Source organism: Microtus oregoni, unplaced genomic scaffold (genome assembly GCF_018167655.1).
Source record: "Microtus oregoni isolate MIOR12 unplaced genomic scaffold, Mior012 000045F_ref0000178, whole genome shotgun sequence".
NCBI classification, from domain to species: domain Eukaryota; kingdom Metazoa; phylum Chordata; class Mammalia; order Rodentia; family Cricetidae; genus Microtus; species Microtus oregoni.
Genome location: NW_024543219.1, coordinates 10,993,326 through 11,011,029, shown reverse-complemented (window position 1 = coordinate 11,011,029; position 17,704 = coordinate 10,993,326). Strand labels below are relative to the sequence as shown.

The 17,704-nt window shown below is 43.3% G+C and overlaps 1 protein-coding gene across 6 annotated transcripts in view; it reads left to right on the top strand.

The window, feature by feature from the left end:
* The window catches only part of Fermt2 (FERM domain containing kindlin 2), an 80,091-nt gene extending 64,133 nt beyond the window's left edge, over positions 1–15,958 (top strand). For 2 of the 6 annotated variants that reach the window (XM_041634055.1, XM_041634053.1), the window contains 11 exons: positions 1,433–1,540; positions 6,827–6,961; positions 7,651–7,700; positions 8,593–8,717; positions 9,567–9,673; positions 9,799–10,020; positions 11,576–11,599; positions 12,108–12,128; positions 12,650–12,774; positions 12,983–13,124; positions 14,725–15,958. In XM_041634055.1, coding sequence (XP_041489989.1) covers positions 1,433–1,540; positions 6,827–6,961; positions 7,651–7,700; positions 8,593–8,717; positions 9,567–9,673; positions 9,799–10,020; positions 11,576–11,599; positions 12,108–12,128; positions 12,650–12,774; positions 12,983–13,124; positions 14,725–14,898 — 1,233 coding nt within the window. In that variant the 3' untranslated portion in view covers positions 14,899–15,958. The remainder of the gene's footprint in view (positions 1–1,432; positions 1,541–6,826; positions 6,962–7,650; positions 7,701–8,592; positions 8,718–9,566; positions 9,674–9,798; positions 10,021–11,575; positions 11,600–12,107; positions 12,129–12,649; positions 12,775–12,982; positions 13,125–14,724) is intronic. The other 4 variants (XM_041634057.1, XM_041634054.1, XM_041634059.1 and 1 more) reach the window with 2 other exon arrangements.
* Positions 15,959–17,704: the final 1,746 nt, after the last annotated feature.

The following is a 17,704-nucleotide window of genomic DNA, read 5'->3' as shown; positions in this document are numbered from 1 at the left end:
TCATATCTACTTTTAGTTGTAGGTTGGGGAGTGAGTGGAATGTTTGGTTAGCATTTTAAGAGAGCGTTTCTTTTAGCTAATATAATTAAATGGACAGTTTATGATATGGATACACTTACTTTCCAAAAGTGTCTCTGTCCTCCTGTTTTGGACATTTAAAATAGCTCCTCCTCCCAAGGGTCTACCCTTCGTGTGTTTCTCTGTGAGTGAGGTATTTCCCAAAGTAATTAATTTGTACTCACTGAGTTCTGTTGTGGCAAGTCAGAATAATAATGTTAAAATCAATCTGTATTTGTACCTTGTTTTAGTTCTTTCCAACTAGATTCCCCCCCCCCCTTTCCTTTCTTTATCCAGTGTTTGCTTTTTGAGACAGAATCCAGCCATTCTGCATAGGCTGTGGAACTTAGTATGAAACCCAGGCTGACTCTGGGTGTGGATTACAAGCAAACATCAGTACCCAGTTTTGTGGGGTTTGTTCTGTTTTTGAGACAGTGCCTTGCTGTGCAGCCTGGGCTGGCCTAGAAACAAGGATCCTCCTGCTTTAGCTTTCCCAGTGCCCGCGTAGCAGTCATGAGCCACCGCGCCCTCCTTCAAGTCAGACACATAGTCATTACGTGATCCTCCTTTTTTCCCTTCAGTGCTAGGGGTCAAATCCTCTCTCGTGCTAGGCGATCTCTTCTGCTTACTGAACTAAATCCCTGAGTAATTTTCTTGTCATAGTTTGTCGTTTTAAATAGAAAATTAGATGTATCTATAGACATATCTAACATAATAGATCTCTTCTTTTTTAGAATTAACCATTTTGATAATAAAAAGTTGAAAAAAAATTACATACTCACTTTTTGTCATGCTTTAAACATGAGTATTTATGGTGTTAAAGTCGTAGTGCAAGCTTTTAATGGCAACACCCAGGAGGCAGAGGCAAGAGGATCTCTGAATTCAAGACTAGTTAGTTAGTCTAGACAGCAAGCTAAGGCCAACCAAGGCTACACAGTGAGCCTTGTCTCAAAAGTGGAGAAGGGGTGCTATAGCACTTGCAGAGGACCTGGGTCCCAGCACCTACATGGTAGCTCACAACCATACATTAACTCCAGTTCCAGGGCACCCAGCAGGCACCAGGCATGCATGTAGTGTATACACGTACACAAGAGCAAAACACTCATGAAATAATTTTATTAAAAATGAGACTACTAAAGACATTATTTTAAAATTTAGGTGTGTTTGAGTACAGGAGCCCACAGAGGCCAGACATATGAGAACCCCTGGGATCTAGAATTCAGGCAATTATGAGCCATCTTACATGGGTGCTAGGAACTGTATGCACTCCTAACTGCTGAGCCATCTCTCAAGCCTCAAAAGTGAATATTTAACACTGAAAACTTTCTGGTATTGAATGCTGTGTATTGAAGCTCGTGTTTCCCTTGTTCTGCAGTACGATGCTATCAGAATCAATCAACTTTATGAGCAGGCCAAGTGGGCTCTTCTCCTAGAAGAGATTGAATGCACCGAGGAGGAGATGATGATGTTTGCAGCCTTGCAGGTAATGTGACATAGTGACTGGTTCTTAACTGGGAAGAGAGTGCTGTAGTAACCCTAGCATTTGATACTGTTGTTTTTGCTGTGTAGGAAGTGGTACATGGGGCTGGCAAGATGGCCCAGCAAGCAGATGTGTGCTACCAAGCATGGTAACCCAAGTTTAGTATTCAGGACCTACTTGATGAAAGGGGAGAACCAACTCCCAAAATCATCTGAGGCTGGGCATATTGGCACACACCTTTAATTCCATTCCTGGGGAAGCTAGGGCAGCTAGGGCTATATAGTGAGACTCCGTTTGCTTTAATGTGGTCTTCTCACTTCCATGTGCACACGTGCGTGGACATGCAAACACACTAACTAATGGAAATTTGTAAGCATCAGAAGTGGACATTTACAAAAGTGAAACAAGCATGATTATTGTTTTTTTTTTTTTTTTTTGGTTTTTCTAAACAGGGTTTCTCTGTGTAGCCTTGGCTGTCCTGGAACTCACTCTGTAGCCCAGGCTGGCCTCTAACTCAGAGATCCACCTGGTTTTGAAATTAAACGTGTGCGCCACCAAGGCCAAGCTAATGATTATTTTTGTTTCATTTCGTTTTAAAGTATTTAAGAATTAGCCGGCGGTGGTGGTGCATGCCTTTAATCCCAGCACTCGGGAGTCAGAATCAGGCGGATCTCTGTGAGTTTGAGGCCAACCTGGTCTAGAGAGCTAGTTCCAGGACAGGCTCCAAAGCTACAGAGAAACCCTGTCTCAAAAAACTAAATAAGTAAATAAATAAATAAAATATTTAAGAGTCAGTTGGGTGGTGGTGGCATACACCTTCAGTTCCAGCACTTAGGAAGCAGAGGCAGGTGGATCTCAGTGAGTTTGAGGCCAGCCTGGTCTACCAAGTGAGTTCCAGGACAGCCAGGACTATTATACAGAGAAACCCTGTCTCAAAAAATAAACAAACATACAAAAAAGAAACAAGGCTGGAGAGATGGCTCAGAGGTTAAGGTGTTCTGACTGCTCTTCCAGAGGTCCCAAGTTTAATTCCCAGCAACAATATAGCGGCTCACAAACATCTATAATGAGATCTGGTGCCTTCTGGTGTTCAGGCATACATACAGGCAAAATATTTTATATATATCTTGATATACAAATATATTTAAGAATTGCCAGGCAGTGGTGGCACACACCTTTAATCCCAGTACTCAGGAGGCAGAGGCAGGCAGATCTCTGTGAGTTCAAGACCAGCCTGGTCTACAGAGCAAGTTCCAGGACAGGCTCCAAAACTATACAGTGAAACCCTGTCTTGAAGAAAACAAAAAAAGATAAATAAATAAAAGAAGAAAAAAGAATCAGTGGTACTTTTGGTAGCTTTCCTTTATCTTGTGGGGAAAAAAAAATGGTCATTTCCCTTCTAGCCTATAGTAACCTGAAGTTAAGTCAGTTTCCTCTTGGAAATAAAATACTAATACTATTAAGTTGATGATAAGGCACATTGCAAGTTGGCAGTAGAGTAGGATAAACATAAGTGTTTTTACAATATTAATTATTAAGTAGAAAGCTAATGTTTCTTTAAGCCAGTATTTCTCCAAATGTGAGCCTTGGATAACACATGCTTCAGAATTATAGTGGTACTTTTTAAATTAATTACCCCACTCCCATTACTGATCCACTCTCCAGTATGGCTTTAGACAAACCAGCATTCTTAGAAGCACTGAGGTCCATTGTCAGCAGCTTGATTCTCTTTTAGATTTCAGTATGTCTGAGTGGGGCTTTGGCAAGTATTCTTGGGTTCTGATGGGACTCTAGTCTTCCCTAAGGTCCCAGCGCAATTAATAGTCTTTAAATAGAAGTAGGAGAAGCAAAGCTGGTCCTCAGTGAAGAATCTCTAACTATAAGGGTTCACTTTTCTCAAAACGCAAAAATGCTGCCAAACTTCCAAATGCACCAACACACGAGAAAGTTCAGCTGTAACCCAGGGTCACCGTTGGAAGGTTGCTGGCGGGTGGGCGAATTTATCAGCTGTTCCAGAGAGTTGACTAAACCAGCTGGTTTAGAATCTTACAGTTAGAAAAGTAGATAAAAGACAAGATCTCCTGAGTAAATTGGGAGCATGGGGACCTTGGAAAGGGGTTGAAGGGGAGGGGAGCAGAGAAAAATGTAGAACTCAATAAAAATCAATTTAAAAAAACTTTAAGTTTGCTGGATGGTGGTGGCTCACACCTTTACTACCAGCACTTGGGAGGTGAGGCAGGTGAGTTCAAGGCCAGCCTTGTCTACAAGAACTAGTTCCAGGACAAGCTCCGAAACTACAGAAAAAGCCTGTCTTAAAAAAAAAAAAAAATCTTAGCGTTCTCAGGGCCTTCAGCTGTCTGGAGAATTTCCTGAATTAAATCTGGCATAGTTCACTGGGAAGCTCTTACCTGAGTGACTCTTCAAATATACCTTTAACACTTTGAATACAGACTCATTGTTTTCTGGTGGAAATTTTGCCAAAAGCAAGAATAAGACATGTAAAATACATCTGTGAAAAACCATAGGTATAAATTTTATAACAGTATTCTTTATCATTTTGTTGTTGTTTAGGTATTGTGCTAGGAAATGAGCTTGTAGTCTTGCACATGCTAAGCAAGCTTTGTACCACTGGGCTATCTCCCAGCAAAACTTAGATTCTATTCACAGTAATTGAAGGGCCTCAAAGCATAGCTCTCTTGGACCATTTTAGTGGATAGATGAATGATGGGTGTGTGGGTGGATGGATGGATGGATGATGGATGGGTGGGTAGGTAGATGGATGGATGGATGGATGGATGGTGGATGGATGATAGATGGGTGGGTGGATGGATGATGGATGGATGATGGGTGGATGGATGGATGATGGGTGGGTTGATGGATGGGTGGGTAGATGGATGTATGATGGATGGGTGGGTGGATGGATGATAGATGGGTGGGTGGGTGGGTGGATGGATGATGCATGGGTAGATGGATGGATGGTGGGTGGGTGGATGATGATGGATGGGTGGGTGGATGGATGGATGGATGATAGATGGGTGGGTGGGTGGATGGATGACAGGTGGGTGGGTGAGTGGATGGATGGATGATAGGTGGGTGGGTGAGTGGATGGATGGATGGATGACGGACTCTTGTCCTTCCCAGTGTGACCACACTGAATAGAACTCATGCTTCTGCCATTGAAAACAAAGTATGGTGGAGCCTGCAACCCACACATTGAACTGCTCTGTCTTTGGGGCACCCAGATCTCTGTAAATAGGTTATAGCAAGAAGAAAGAAAATAATTTAGTATAAACTAGATAAAAAATAAAGCTGCAAAATTATTAAGATAATAACAGGGCCTCTTTTATCAAGATCAGCCAAAGTGCTTTAAAAAAATGTGGATTTCAGGCTGAGCCACAGAGTTGCTGAGTCAGGATCTCTGGGGTGGGGTGGTGGGAGGAAAGGGGGAGTCTACATTTTAACCAGCTCTTCACATAATCCTTTTTTTCTTTTATTTATTTATTTTATTTTATTAACATTTTTTCATTTATTTTACATGCCAACCACAGTTTCCCTCCCTCCTCTCTTCCCATTCTCTCCCACTCCCTGATTCTCTTCTACCGCCTCCCCATCCACTCCTCTGCCTCCATTCCCAAAGGGACAGGCTTCCTATAGGCATGAGCAAAGCTTGGATCCATATGCCCTATAGTCTCTGCTTCCCTTGTTCTCATTGGTTATCACAAGTTCTGTCACCGCAAAGATCTGTTTGCCCAGTTGGAAGGTATAACTATTTGCTACTGAGTCTTAGAATACAGGACTGGTAGTTGGCCTTGGGTCCATCAATTGAGTATTCCCCACATCAAGTAAATGGATACTTCAGAAGTTCAGAGCCGCTTCTGCCTTGAGTAGCAGCTGATGAGAATTACACCAGATGCTGTTGATCTCTCATAAAATCTCTCAGGCTTGATAGCAAAACTTAATAGATTTTTAATATTCTGAGTCACCAAGTATATTTTAAAACAGCTATTTTTAAAATAAATCTTTATTTATTATGTATAGTGTTCTACCTGCATGTTTGCTTGGACGCTAGAAAAGGGCACCAGATCTCATTACAGATGGCTTTGAGCCACCATGTGGTTGCTGGGAATTGAACTCAGTACCTGGAAGAGCAGCCAGTGCTCTTAACCTCTGAGCCATCTCTCCAGCCCTAAAAACAGCTATTTTATATTTTAGAAGATTCTATGCCGGGGCTGGAGAAATGGCTCAGTGGTTAAGAGCACTGCCTGCTCTTCCAAAGGTCCTGAGTTCAATTCCCAGCAACCACATGGTGGCTCAGAACCATCTGTAAGGAGATGTGGTGCCCTCTTCTGGCCTGCAGGCACACATGCAAACAGAATACTGACAATACTGTATACATAATAAATAAATAAATCTTTAAAAAAGAAGAAGAAGAAGAAGATTCTATGCCTAAGACTGTTTCCTCACTAGATAGAAGGGCTGTCTGGTTGTACTTACACACTCTCTGTTCATACATATGAACGGTTTCTTATTCTTCGATGGCCGAGACTGGAGTATTAAAGACAGAACTGGGAAAAGTGGAGCTGGTGTTCACTTTTCCCTGGAGTTAGAATGGTGATACTTTGCTCCTGGTGATTAGGACTGTAGGCCAGCGAGGGCTCATTTTCTCAATGATGTGAGACAAGCCAGTGAGTTCGTCTCTACAGGAGCTTCATGCATGGTCTGAGGCTTCCTGGGATGTGCATCTGTTCAAGGCACAGGACAGAATGCACTGAAAGCCAGCCACCCCACAAGAAAACAACCAAAACTCAGCTTTGTAAATGCTTCCCATCATACGAAGGGAGGCAGAAACGATCCGTTTGTATGTACACAGAGACTGCACTCATTTTGGATAAGTTTTTCTGATCAGGTCTGTCACACTGATCCCAGGTGCCATGGCTTTTTACCCTTCTAGTTTCAGGACATTTTAAGTGTTGAGGTGCTTTATCTGCAGTTTTGTCTGTGCACATGTTTGTGCAGTATCTGTGGAGACCAGAAGAGGGCGCTGGATTCACTGGACCTGCAGTTATAGAAGGTTGTGAGCTGCCATGTGGCTGTTAGAAATCAAATCCGGATTCACTGTAAGCAGCTAGTGCTTTTACCTACTGAGCCATCGTCTCTTCAGCATCCTCCCCTGACGCTTTATCTTTGCAAATCAGATAAAAAAGCATCCAGTATAGAGCCAGGTAGTAATTTCATCTCAAAGTTCTGCAACTGAACAGTCATTTCAACAACATGCTGTTGTGGTTTCAGTATCATATCAATAAGCTGTCAATCATGACGTCAGAAAACCATCTGAACAACAGTGACAAAGACGTGGATGAAGTTGATGCTGCCCTTTCTGATCTGGAGATCACTTTGGAAGGCGGGAAAACATCAACAATTCTGGTGAGGTGGTTCTTTAGCTAATGTTTGACTTTAGTTGAGGCTTACCTTTTTGTGGGTTTTCTGTGGCCAGCTGTGGCATCTGGAAGGTGGAGAAAAGTGTTCAGTTCTTTCCAGAAGTTTGTCATAGATTTTCAGAGAAGTTTTTTTTGTGGTGGAAGGATCAATGCCAGGGCCTCACTCTCCACCCAGAAAACCTTTTCTCAGGAAATAGTGCCTCTGACCTCTAGGGCTTTCCATTCTGAAGCCCTCTCTTAAGTACTTGTTTTGGGGAAGCATCATCAAGCCGTGGTAAGTCGGCTTACTTGATACACAACAGAAAGAAGAGAAATGAGCCTCATGATAACCTAAATGTTGCTTATTTTTAAAACTGAGGAAGGAGTTATCAATGAAGAAAGATTTTTCTTGGTGCCATTATGATTTATAATATTTCCATATATTGCTGTAAACCATTTCAGCTATATTTAGATGTAACAATACATTCTTGGAAATTGTACAAATGTCATGTTGTTCAAGTTTTTATTAGCTTTGTGTAATATTTGAAAATGCTTTTGTAATAAGACCTCTAATATGATCATATCATTTCTATCTTTAACGACTGTATTTTGAATATTAAATAAGCAGTTTTAAAAATCAGATACCAAACCAAATTTAAAAGATTAAGAAAAATATTATTTTAATCCTTTACCTAGGGTGACATTACTTCAATTCCAGAACTTGCTGACTATATTAAAGTTTTCAAGTAAGTACAAAAGTGGGATGGATTTCAAATATCAACAAGAACTATCAGTCTTATAATCAGGTTCTCATTTAAATTTACAGTAATTCGATGTCAATTATTTATAAAATAAATCTGTAAGATTTACCAGTTAGATATACACTTAAAGTTAAAATCATGTTCACTAAACTAAAACCACAAAAATCATTGCTTTATTTGATCTTAAAGTCATGGGGCTGATTGTATCATAGTTGGTAATAGTGGCTGACGTCAGTGGTCTGCATTAAAAGTGGCACATGGTGTCCTGGGAACGCAGTGTTAGGTCCTTGCTCAACCTCCAGACTCCATTGCCCTGTGTTCATGTGCCGCTGGACCCTCTCTTGTAAGTAAGTTTTTAATCTTCCAAACTGAGAGGTGGGTAGTAGGGTGGGTGGGAGACAGCTGTGCTTCGCGAGGCTGGAAATACTGTAGCTCACAGAATAGAGCGCTTCCGAGAAAAGGACGATTTCAGAACTTCTCTCTGTATCTACCTTTCCCTTTTCCATACTTCTACTGTGCCACCTTCTGTGTTTGGCTCTGGAGTGGCATGTCTGTGTCATGACCGAGCCTTTGACTGCACTCATGTTGAGTACACACATGCAGAGATTTTCACAGCCATGATGCATCTGCAGGGTTTTTCCAGATGGACAGCTTGAAGGGTGAAGTGCGGGCTGGGGCTCTCTACCCTCTCAGTGTTTGCAATCTTCTGGAGTATACTGAGAAGGGGGGCACACCAGGGAAAGCTGGCCAAAGGCAGATGATGTCAGCCCTATAAAACTGGCTTTGTGTTTTTCAGCACTGAGAAATTTAACTGCTAAAACAGCCCTGATGAAGTCATGTCAAAGTGGTTATTGTCTCAATTCTGTTTGCTATCTAGGCCTAAAAAGCTGACTTTAAAAGGGTACAAGCAGTACTGGTGCACGTTCAAAGACACTTCCATCTCCTGCTATAAGAGCCGAGAAGAGTCCAGTGGTACACCTGCTCATCAGATGAATCTCAGAGGTAAGGGGGCCTCGTGTGACCTGTGGAGGCTTTGCCGTGTTCTTGGTTCTCCAGTTTGTGTGTTGAGTTGCATGTGGGTATTTGTTCTGATCTCTGGCCTGACCCGAGTTGATGTTGTTAGGGTTCCCTCATCTGCAGCCTTGTGGTTGTCGTGTCTGCAGTCCTTGTCTCATCCTCCTCGCTGGCATCTTGCTTGCTCTTCACCCCTGATCACAGGCGGAGCTTTTAGCCTGTTTTCCTCTTCCATTCCTGTTCTTCTGTCTTCACTTTGTTCTCCCCCAGCTCCTGAGCAAGTCCAGGATGTTCCTGTGAGGCTCCTTTTGCCTTGTAAGATTGAAAGCTGAGCAGTGGGAGCTGGAACTTGAGGCATGGGCCTCCTCATTGAGCGCCTGCAGCCTGGGCTTCAGCCTGGGCCTTCAGCGAGGGCTCAGCTGTTAGCTCTACTTTTTTATTTAATATTTTTTTAAAAGTATCTCATTTTTAAGTGTGCGTGTTGTATGTACAGGTGCCTGAGTAGTCTAGAAGAGGGCATCAAACCCCCTGGAGCTGTAATGAGAGACAGTTGTAAGTTAGGAACTGAACTCCTGTCCTTATGCATCCGGAACTGCTCAGCCACTCCTCCTCCAGCCCTACCTAGCACTGATACTCATTCAGGCTTATGGCTAGAGCAAGAGCCTCATTCACCGTGTTGGGGGCCTCTCCATCTGGAGACCAGGAGTGACATTCAGTGGTAGAGTGTTCTTAAAGTGTTGTGGCAGAATTCACCGTGTTAAGATCTCACAAAATGAGGCTATTTTATTGGCTCAGGATTTCCTTTATGCACTTTTATAATTTAATTTATTATTACAGGATGTGAAGTTACCCCAGATGTAAACATTTCGGGCCAAAAATTTAACATAAAACTCCTAATTCCGGTTGCAGAGGGCATGAATGAAATTTGGCTTCGTTGTGATAATGTAAGTTTTCCAGTTAAAGTCACTTTTTTTCTGGCTCTCGTGTGAGTTGGTTGGCCAGCTGTCCCTACATTCTACACCTAGGTTCCGAGCACTGTGTGGCTTCATCCCTCTCTTTGTTTCCACAGGAGAAGCAGTATGCACACTGGATGGCAGCCTGCAGATTAGCTTCCAAAGGCAAGACCATGGCGGACAGTTCCTATAATTTAGAGGTTCAGAACATCCTCTCCTTCCTGAAGATGCAGCATCTTAACCCAGATCCCCAGCTAATTCCAGAGCAGATCACAACTGACATCAATCCCGAGTGCCTGGTGTCCCCTCGCTACCTAAAAAAGTATAAGAACAAACAGGTATTCCATTCTACTTAATTAGCTAGTTTTGTAATATTGTGCTCATGCTTTAAATACTGGTTCTCCTCCTAAATGAAAGTTACCAGCTTTGGTAGCATATATAAAACAGGAAATGGAGGAGGTGAGGGTCTGTTTAAAATGTTGTTAATCTTCTATGACGTTAATAGGATAGATACTGGGAAGCAGTATCAGCAGCTGTCTGTTCTACACAGTCCAAGGAGAGCACTCTCAAAGGACCCTCAAGAATTGAAATGCTCTTAGAGGCCGGATTCTTTGGGTCCCTGCCGAGACGTGACCAAAAGAGCACACTCAGCACTTCTCCAAAGTATCTTTAATACTTGTGTTTGCTGAGGTAGATTAACCATTTGTGGGGGTTGGGCAGGAGAGTGTTTTGAGACAGGGTTTCTTTGTGTAGCAGAGATCTGCCTGCTTCTGCCTTCCGAATGCTGGGGTTAAAGGTGTGAGAAATATATCTCCATCACTGTCCTAACCCTAATAGAACACTCTCTTGTCCACTCTCTCTGGAATTCCTGTCCTGGAGATTAATGCCGTAAAAGGCTTGCTGTCCAGGAGAATGGCATGTTGGTGCATTACTCGAGGTCCTTTGCAGGGGAATTTGACTTGAGAGCCCCCAGGATTCTCTACACTGAACAGCAGGCCTTAAAAGGAAAGGCTTCAGAGTCGACGGGGGAGAGAGAAGACCTCTAAAATAAATAAATCATTTTTATCGAGTTTTGTTTTTGTCTTTAAGGGATCATTTTAAAACATTAAAGTTCAAATTAAATAGAACATTACCTTCCTTAAATTTAAACGTTACTTTATTAAATGAATCTGAAAGAGTTTTGCTTTCCACAGAACTGGTGAGAACTTTAATCAGGAATGGTCTGTGTGTGCAGTTAAGGCTGTGGGAGTGAGCGGTGAGGGATGGCAGAAGTGCCGCCTAGGGGAAAGGGAGGAGGTGCTGGCTTTCCCTTACTCACCAGAGAGCTGTGTGCCAAGAGACTGGTTTCTACAGATGAACTCATTTACCTTCGAATGATTTCAAACCTTAGTGGTTTTATTATTTCAGTGTCTGTTGTCCACAGATGATAGTTCTCTGCTTTTGTGTTGTGGACAAAAATGTGACCTAAAATCCTCCGTTTTGTCAGTGTCAATAAGGCGGTGTGTGACTTATGGTTAAGGACCTTTCCGGGACTTTGGTCTGAGTAAAATACACAGACCTTTCCAACCCCTCCTTCTCTAAGTAGGCCCAGATCTTGTTCCCTCAAGTTCAGGCCTTTGCATGGCTGCCCTGACCCTACCAGTGCTCACAGGCACGAGATCAAATGTCTGGCTGAGGGGATGCTGCCGAGGCACAGATCAGCATAGCCTCTGACACTTAATCTGCATCTCCCCCCAGATTATGCATGTTTTAGCTGAGCTTTTCCAGGGTTATTTTGAGTATGAGTTTTTAACTGTAAATAAAGAATTGTCCTGTCATACCAAACTGAAAACAATACATGTGTGGCCACAGCTCCCAGGGCCCTGTTTGGCAAACTTGTGTTTCTCCTTCCAGGAAAAAGGATGCAAAAAGCAGATGGTAATTGAGGGCCTGCTGCCTTTTTGTGCAAATAAAGGAACAATGTGGCGCTGACCTCATGTGCAGCCTTAGCGTCCTTCTGAGAAGCTGTGCATGCCTCGTGTCCTCTGCCTAGAGCTGAGGAAGCTGGCGTGGCTTTGGATTATTCGTTTTTATTTTGCCACTAAAATAACTAGCTTTGCCCTCACTATAAGAACAGCACATGAGGGGAGAAAGGGCTTTGCCCCTTCTTCTATGAGGTTCCACCTTTAACTGAGTGACTGTCTGCAGTGTACACTTCTGTGTTCTGAATGCACAGTAATCTCTGCTTCCTGGTTTCCATTCTCATTCCTGCCTTGACTGTGTTTCACCGGAGTGGTCTTTTTCTGCATGGTTTTCTGCTAGAATTTTGGGTTGCAGGTTCCATGGCCTTTGCTTTGCTTCATTGCTGTTTCCTGATCACCTCTTCTTTTCTTTTTTCCTTTTTTCTTTCTGCTCCCTTTTTCTTTCTTCGCATTGCCATCTACAGCCAGGCTATATAAGAGATTTGGTAAGTTGGTAATCGGAGATATTTACAAAGAGAGAGAAATTAAACATTGTAAAGCCGAACTCATAGCCATCCTACCCTGGCCCCTTACCCCACCAAGGGGGAATATCCTAAAGTGAGTGTCGGTGAACTATTTCAATTCTGTTTGCTTGCCATAGGACATGGATGATACCCACTATTTCTTCATGTTCAGGTCTCTGGACTGGAGCCCTGTTGCATTTTGTTGCTAAATGCCAACCATCATCTGAATATAGATCTGAACGTGTTATCTTGTCATCGCTCGCCAGTCTGTTCACTTGGAACCTCTCAGTCCTGGCAGGCATACACGAGAATCCTAAATGCTTCTTGTGTAACACATAAAAACTGAAATTAACAATGTTACTTTATTGAAATCCCCAAAAAAAGTTTAGATAATTTTTAATTTTAATTCAACATGATTTTATGGGGCACATAATTAAATGTTTTATCTTGTTTCTATCACAAAAGATATAATATCTAATTATTTAATACTTAATCATGTTTAGATAACAGCAAGAATCTTGGAGGCCCATCAGAATGTAGCCCAGATGAGTCTGATTGAAGCCAAGATGAGATTCATTCAAGCTTGGCAGTCTCTGCCTGAGTTCGGCATCACACACTTCATCGCGAGGTCAGTGTGCTGCTGTGGTCTGCAGCTGTTGTTTGTCTACTTCATGTACTTAGATATTAAACACTGAAGGCAAAGCTACTTAGACATAGTAACCTCTTCTACAGCAAAACTTAAAACATGGTATTAAAACACAGGCCTTCCCTTAACAACTCACAGTTGCGATTCTGTCCTTACCTGTATTCTGAGGGGGTTTTCTTTAATATTACAGATTTCAAGGTGGCAAGAGAGAAGAACTTATTGGAATTGCATACAACAGGTTGATCCGGATGGATGCCAGCACGGGAGACGCCATCAAAACATGGCGGTTCAGCAACATGAAGCAGTGGAATGTCAACTGGGAGATCAAAATGGTGAGCGGGCGGAAGTGTGAGGATGGCTGAGGGGTGTGTAGTTCAGTGGGCCTGGATTTGTTCCACAGCACTTAAGAAAAACAAAGAGGGGGAGCCTTATAAATTCTGAACCCCGGGTTCTGTGAGGCCATTTGACTGTGATATTTGATACTCCCATTAACTGCTAGGGCTGGTTTGGCTTGTCTGGCTGGTGAGTTCTGGTGTCCCCTTCACTTCTCATACTTGGTGGGAGAAGACAGCCCTCTCTGCCAAGGGTATAGAGTAGCTGGGCTCCCATGCTAGAACCTTCGAACACACTTTGAAAGGCCACCGTTGGGTAGGTAGCCAGACTTCCAAGGCAGCCTCATCCAAATGAGGCCCTGCAGGGTAGTCTGCATTTGCTTACAAACGAATAGGATGGGGAGATGGCTCAGCAGCTAAGAGCACTTTGCTGTTCTTCTGAAGGACTGGGCTCAATTCCCAGCACCCACATGGAGGTTCACGACCATCTACAACTCCAGACATGAAAGGAGAGAGGGAGAGGGGGGGGGAGGAAGGAAGGAAGGAAGGAAGGAGAGAGCCTAGGGTAGTTCAGGTACTGGGAAGAGAGAGAGAGCGCCAGCCTACGGATAGCTTGGGTACTGGGAGAGTGCTTGCCTAGCATCCAAAAAAAGAAAAAAATAATCTTTAGGATTAAAGTATAGACCATGGTTGTTACTCATTTCTCACTTAAAACTTAACTATTTCATAATGTTCTCTCTGTAATAGCTAAGCCCCTTCCCATAGCAGCAGTCAGAGTCTGTTCCAGGCCTCTGGCCAGGCCTGGATGTTTACATTTCTGCCCCTCTCGCAGCCCCTCACAGCTTCTAAAGCAGGCAGGTGGCCTGGACTTCACTCCCATCTGGAAGCCTCACGTGTGGTCATTGTCCGAGTGCTCACTTAGTGGCTGGCTCAGCTTTGAAAGAGTTGTTTGCACGCTAGTGCCCACTGCCTGGAGCACTGTGTAACCACAATGGGGCCCATTTTCTTTGTTACATGGACATCATATAAAACAGTTTTACTGTGCCCGGTGGTGGTGGTGGTGGTGGTGCACACTTTCAATCCCAGCACTCGGGAGGCAGTGGCAGGAGGGATCTCCGAGGATCTCTGCTCTACAAAGTGAGTTCCAGGACAGGCAAGGCTACACAGAGAAGCCCTGTCTCGGGGAAAAAAAGAAACAAACAAACAAAAAACAAAAAAAAAAAAAACAGTCTTATTGGTAGGCTGTTTGGCTTGGCAATTGGATCTGTTGTATCAGTTGCTATCAGGAAAACCCATCTTTCTGAAATATTTGATCATAATATCTAAAGGTTAAATTCTGAAGCAAATGTTAAATAAAACACAGGAAATAGATTTTCTCCCAGGACCTGAAGAGAGACATTCTTATTAATTGCATTACCAGATACTGCTTGGGAACTTCCCTTGAGAACTTGCAAACTAAAGGAATGGGGGAAGGGATGATACACTGTTCGTATTGTTTGGACACACAGACATTGCTGTCCCTGGCTAATCCTCTGGGGACTGACAGTGCTTTCTTACAGAAGCCGCTGGGGATGCTGACGGTTCTTTGTCTCTATCCCAGGTCACCGTGGAGTTTGCAGATGAGGTCCGGTTGTCCTTCATCTGTACTGAAGTAGACTGCAAGGTGGTCCATGAGTTCATTGGTGGTTACATATTTCTCTCAACTCGGGCCAAAGACCAGAACGAGAGCTTAGATGAGGAGATGTTCTACAAACTCACCAGTGGTTGGGTGTGAACAGGAAACTGTGTAAAGAAACTGCACAGCCATAACAATATTTAACTTTAAAGCTATTGTTTCTTATATGCTGCTTAATAAAGTAAGCCTGAAATTTATCATTTTATCATGAAAACTCTTTGCCTTATCAGAGCGGTTAATATGTACACTAACAAGCATGGTTATTAACCTGCTACCATGATGCAGTATGTGGACTGTGGAATGCAGACGTTCCCTAGGGCCACACATTGACATCTGAAGCAGGGGGTGAATGGGGAACCAGCTGTTGCTGATTGACACTAGCCAAACCAAGAAACAAGCCATCTACTACCAGGTTACCCAGGGTGTAACCTATATGAAGTCTATTTATCATGTATAATGCATGTGTTTAATGTATGTCTAATTTGATGCCCTCTTTTCAAATACCCTACTTCTGGCAGCTGGTTAGTCCCTCTCCTAATATAAAATCGGGTCTGCAGTAGATGCTTGGTGTTCAATGACATTGTTGACCTTGAAGGAAGCGCTGTTGATCTGTTCTCCTTGAAGAAGCATGTTGTACATTGTTTCGTGTTTACTTTGCACCAGACTGTATTACAACACTCTTAGTATTCACCAGCATATTCACTGTCTGCTAAAATATGCGACCTTTGTGTTCCGATATGAAGAAAGTTCTATGAAGTATGCATTTTGTGTAACTAATGTACAAACACAAATTTTATAAAATTGTACAGTTTTTTTAAAAACTATTCACATCTAGGAAATGGCTTAAATGTAGCATCCTCGCATTAATTAAATGCTCTTAAATTATATAATGAATATGCAGTTTCAGTATCTGCTAAATTAAGAATGCCTTCATGATGGTCATGACTTGCCGTGATGTCCTTAACTCTACCGCCTGCACTGGCTCTGTTCCGGTCGCTGCGCTGTTACAGTCTGCATTGGTGCTAGCTAGAAAACTCCTAGCTCACGAGCCCAGAGGGTGCAAGGGAGGGGTGGACCTACCAGTATTTTCCGATAATCCATGATTTAAAGACTGTATAAATGCAATTTATTTTAAATAAAAGCAAAACCTTTTATTTAACATTGCTTTTTGTACTTCTGATCTCTCAACGCTACCTACATCTTGCGTGGTTAGAACGGCTGCTGGTGCTAGGCCGTGTCCTGGGTGAAGAGCTTTTCTCTCTAAGGTGCGTGCTTCGTTGTTCAGTTAGACTTCAAACTTTGAATTGTGTTCCTTCCCTTGACTCTAATCCTGGTGCTTTTTTCCTTATGCACACGAAGCAAAGCCTGCACTGTCTGTTACAGCTGTTCTCAGCCCGCCTAACACTAGACACTTTATTGTATTTCATTTTTAATTTTATTTAGCTTTATTTTATGTGCATTGGAGTGAAGGTGTCGGATCCCCTGGAACTGGACAGTTCTGAGCTGGCATGTGGGTCCTGGGAATTGAACCCTGGTCCCCTGGAAGAGCAGCCAGGTGCTCTTAACCACTGAGCCATCTCTCCAGCCCCTGTGACACCTTAATACAGTTCCTCATGTTGTGGGACCTCCAACCATAAAATTATTTTCATTGCTACCTTATAACTGCAATTTTGTTACTGTTATGAATTGTAATGTAAATATCTTTGAAAGGATCATTCGACCCCCCAAAGGGGTTGCAGCCCACAGGTTGAGAACTGCTGCCTAGACATTTTACCCCTCACCATCTTACCCCCAGCCCTGCACCTACCCTCACCCGTCTGAGTCCATGTCAGCCTTTCTACCTTTTCTCCCATAAATAACCCCTAAGTTGCCTTGGGGCCACGTGTGCACTTTGCCTTCTCTGAGCTGCCCACTGTACTTAATGGGTACCAAGCCCAGGTTCCTGTCCCTCCGTCCAGTCATGGGGAAAGCAAACCTGTGGGTGGCAGCCTCAAACCAGAGAGGCACTTTGTAAGAACACTGACTAGGAACCCCCAAGAACCTACATTTGAGTTTCTGTTCCCTGTGATTCACGTTCACAAGGGCACAGGAACAGGGACTATCCAAACTCCAAACAAATCCTGTTCTCAGTGAACAGGCTAGTGCCCTACTAGAGGCTTCTGATACGATAATATCAGTTTTGTGGTTTTTGTTGTTGTTGTTTTTGTTTTTATTTTTTCGAGAGAGTTTCTCTGTAGCTTTGGAGCCTGTCCTGGAACTAGCTCTTGTAGACCAGGCTGGTCTCGAACTCACAGAGATCCGCCTGCCTCTGCCTCCCGAGTGCTGGGATTAGACTGCTGTCAGTTTTGTGATCTTGAAAGAAAGACATTTGCAATTCTTGACTCTTTAATGTCACACATCCAAAAGGCAAAGACAAGACCGACCAGTTCTTTCTGTGTTGCCTGGTTGTGGTTTATGTCTTAGTAAAAGATCTAAGCGAGGCAGTGGCGGTGAAGCACACCTTTTGTCCCTAAGTGCGGGCACTTGAAGGCAGAGGTGGGCGGATCTCTGAGTTCCAGGACTGCCAGGGCTACACAGAGAAACCCTGTCTAGGGAAAGGGGGGATGGGGTAAATTAGCAGTGATAAAGAAGTGTGAGGCCGGCTTGGGTTCCGACCCTTAGCGAAAAGACACGGTTCAGTGTTTTAGGGTAGACGCTTGCAATAGTGACACAATAGTAAAGCATTTTCCTCCAACTTCTCTGTGCTATATCTGTATCCAAGTCACTTGTGGCCACAGTACCAGCTCCTCTCTTTGTAGCCAGGTAGCCACAGCGCTGAGGCAAGGCTGAGTTGACTTGCTTTATGGGTATAGCCCTGAAAGGCTGGTACAGGAGAAACTGATCTGGTCTTTATTCTGCTCCTGCC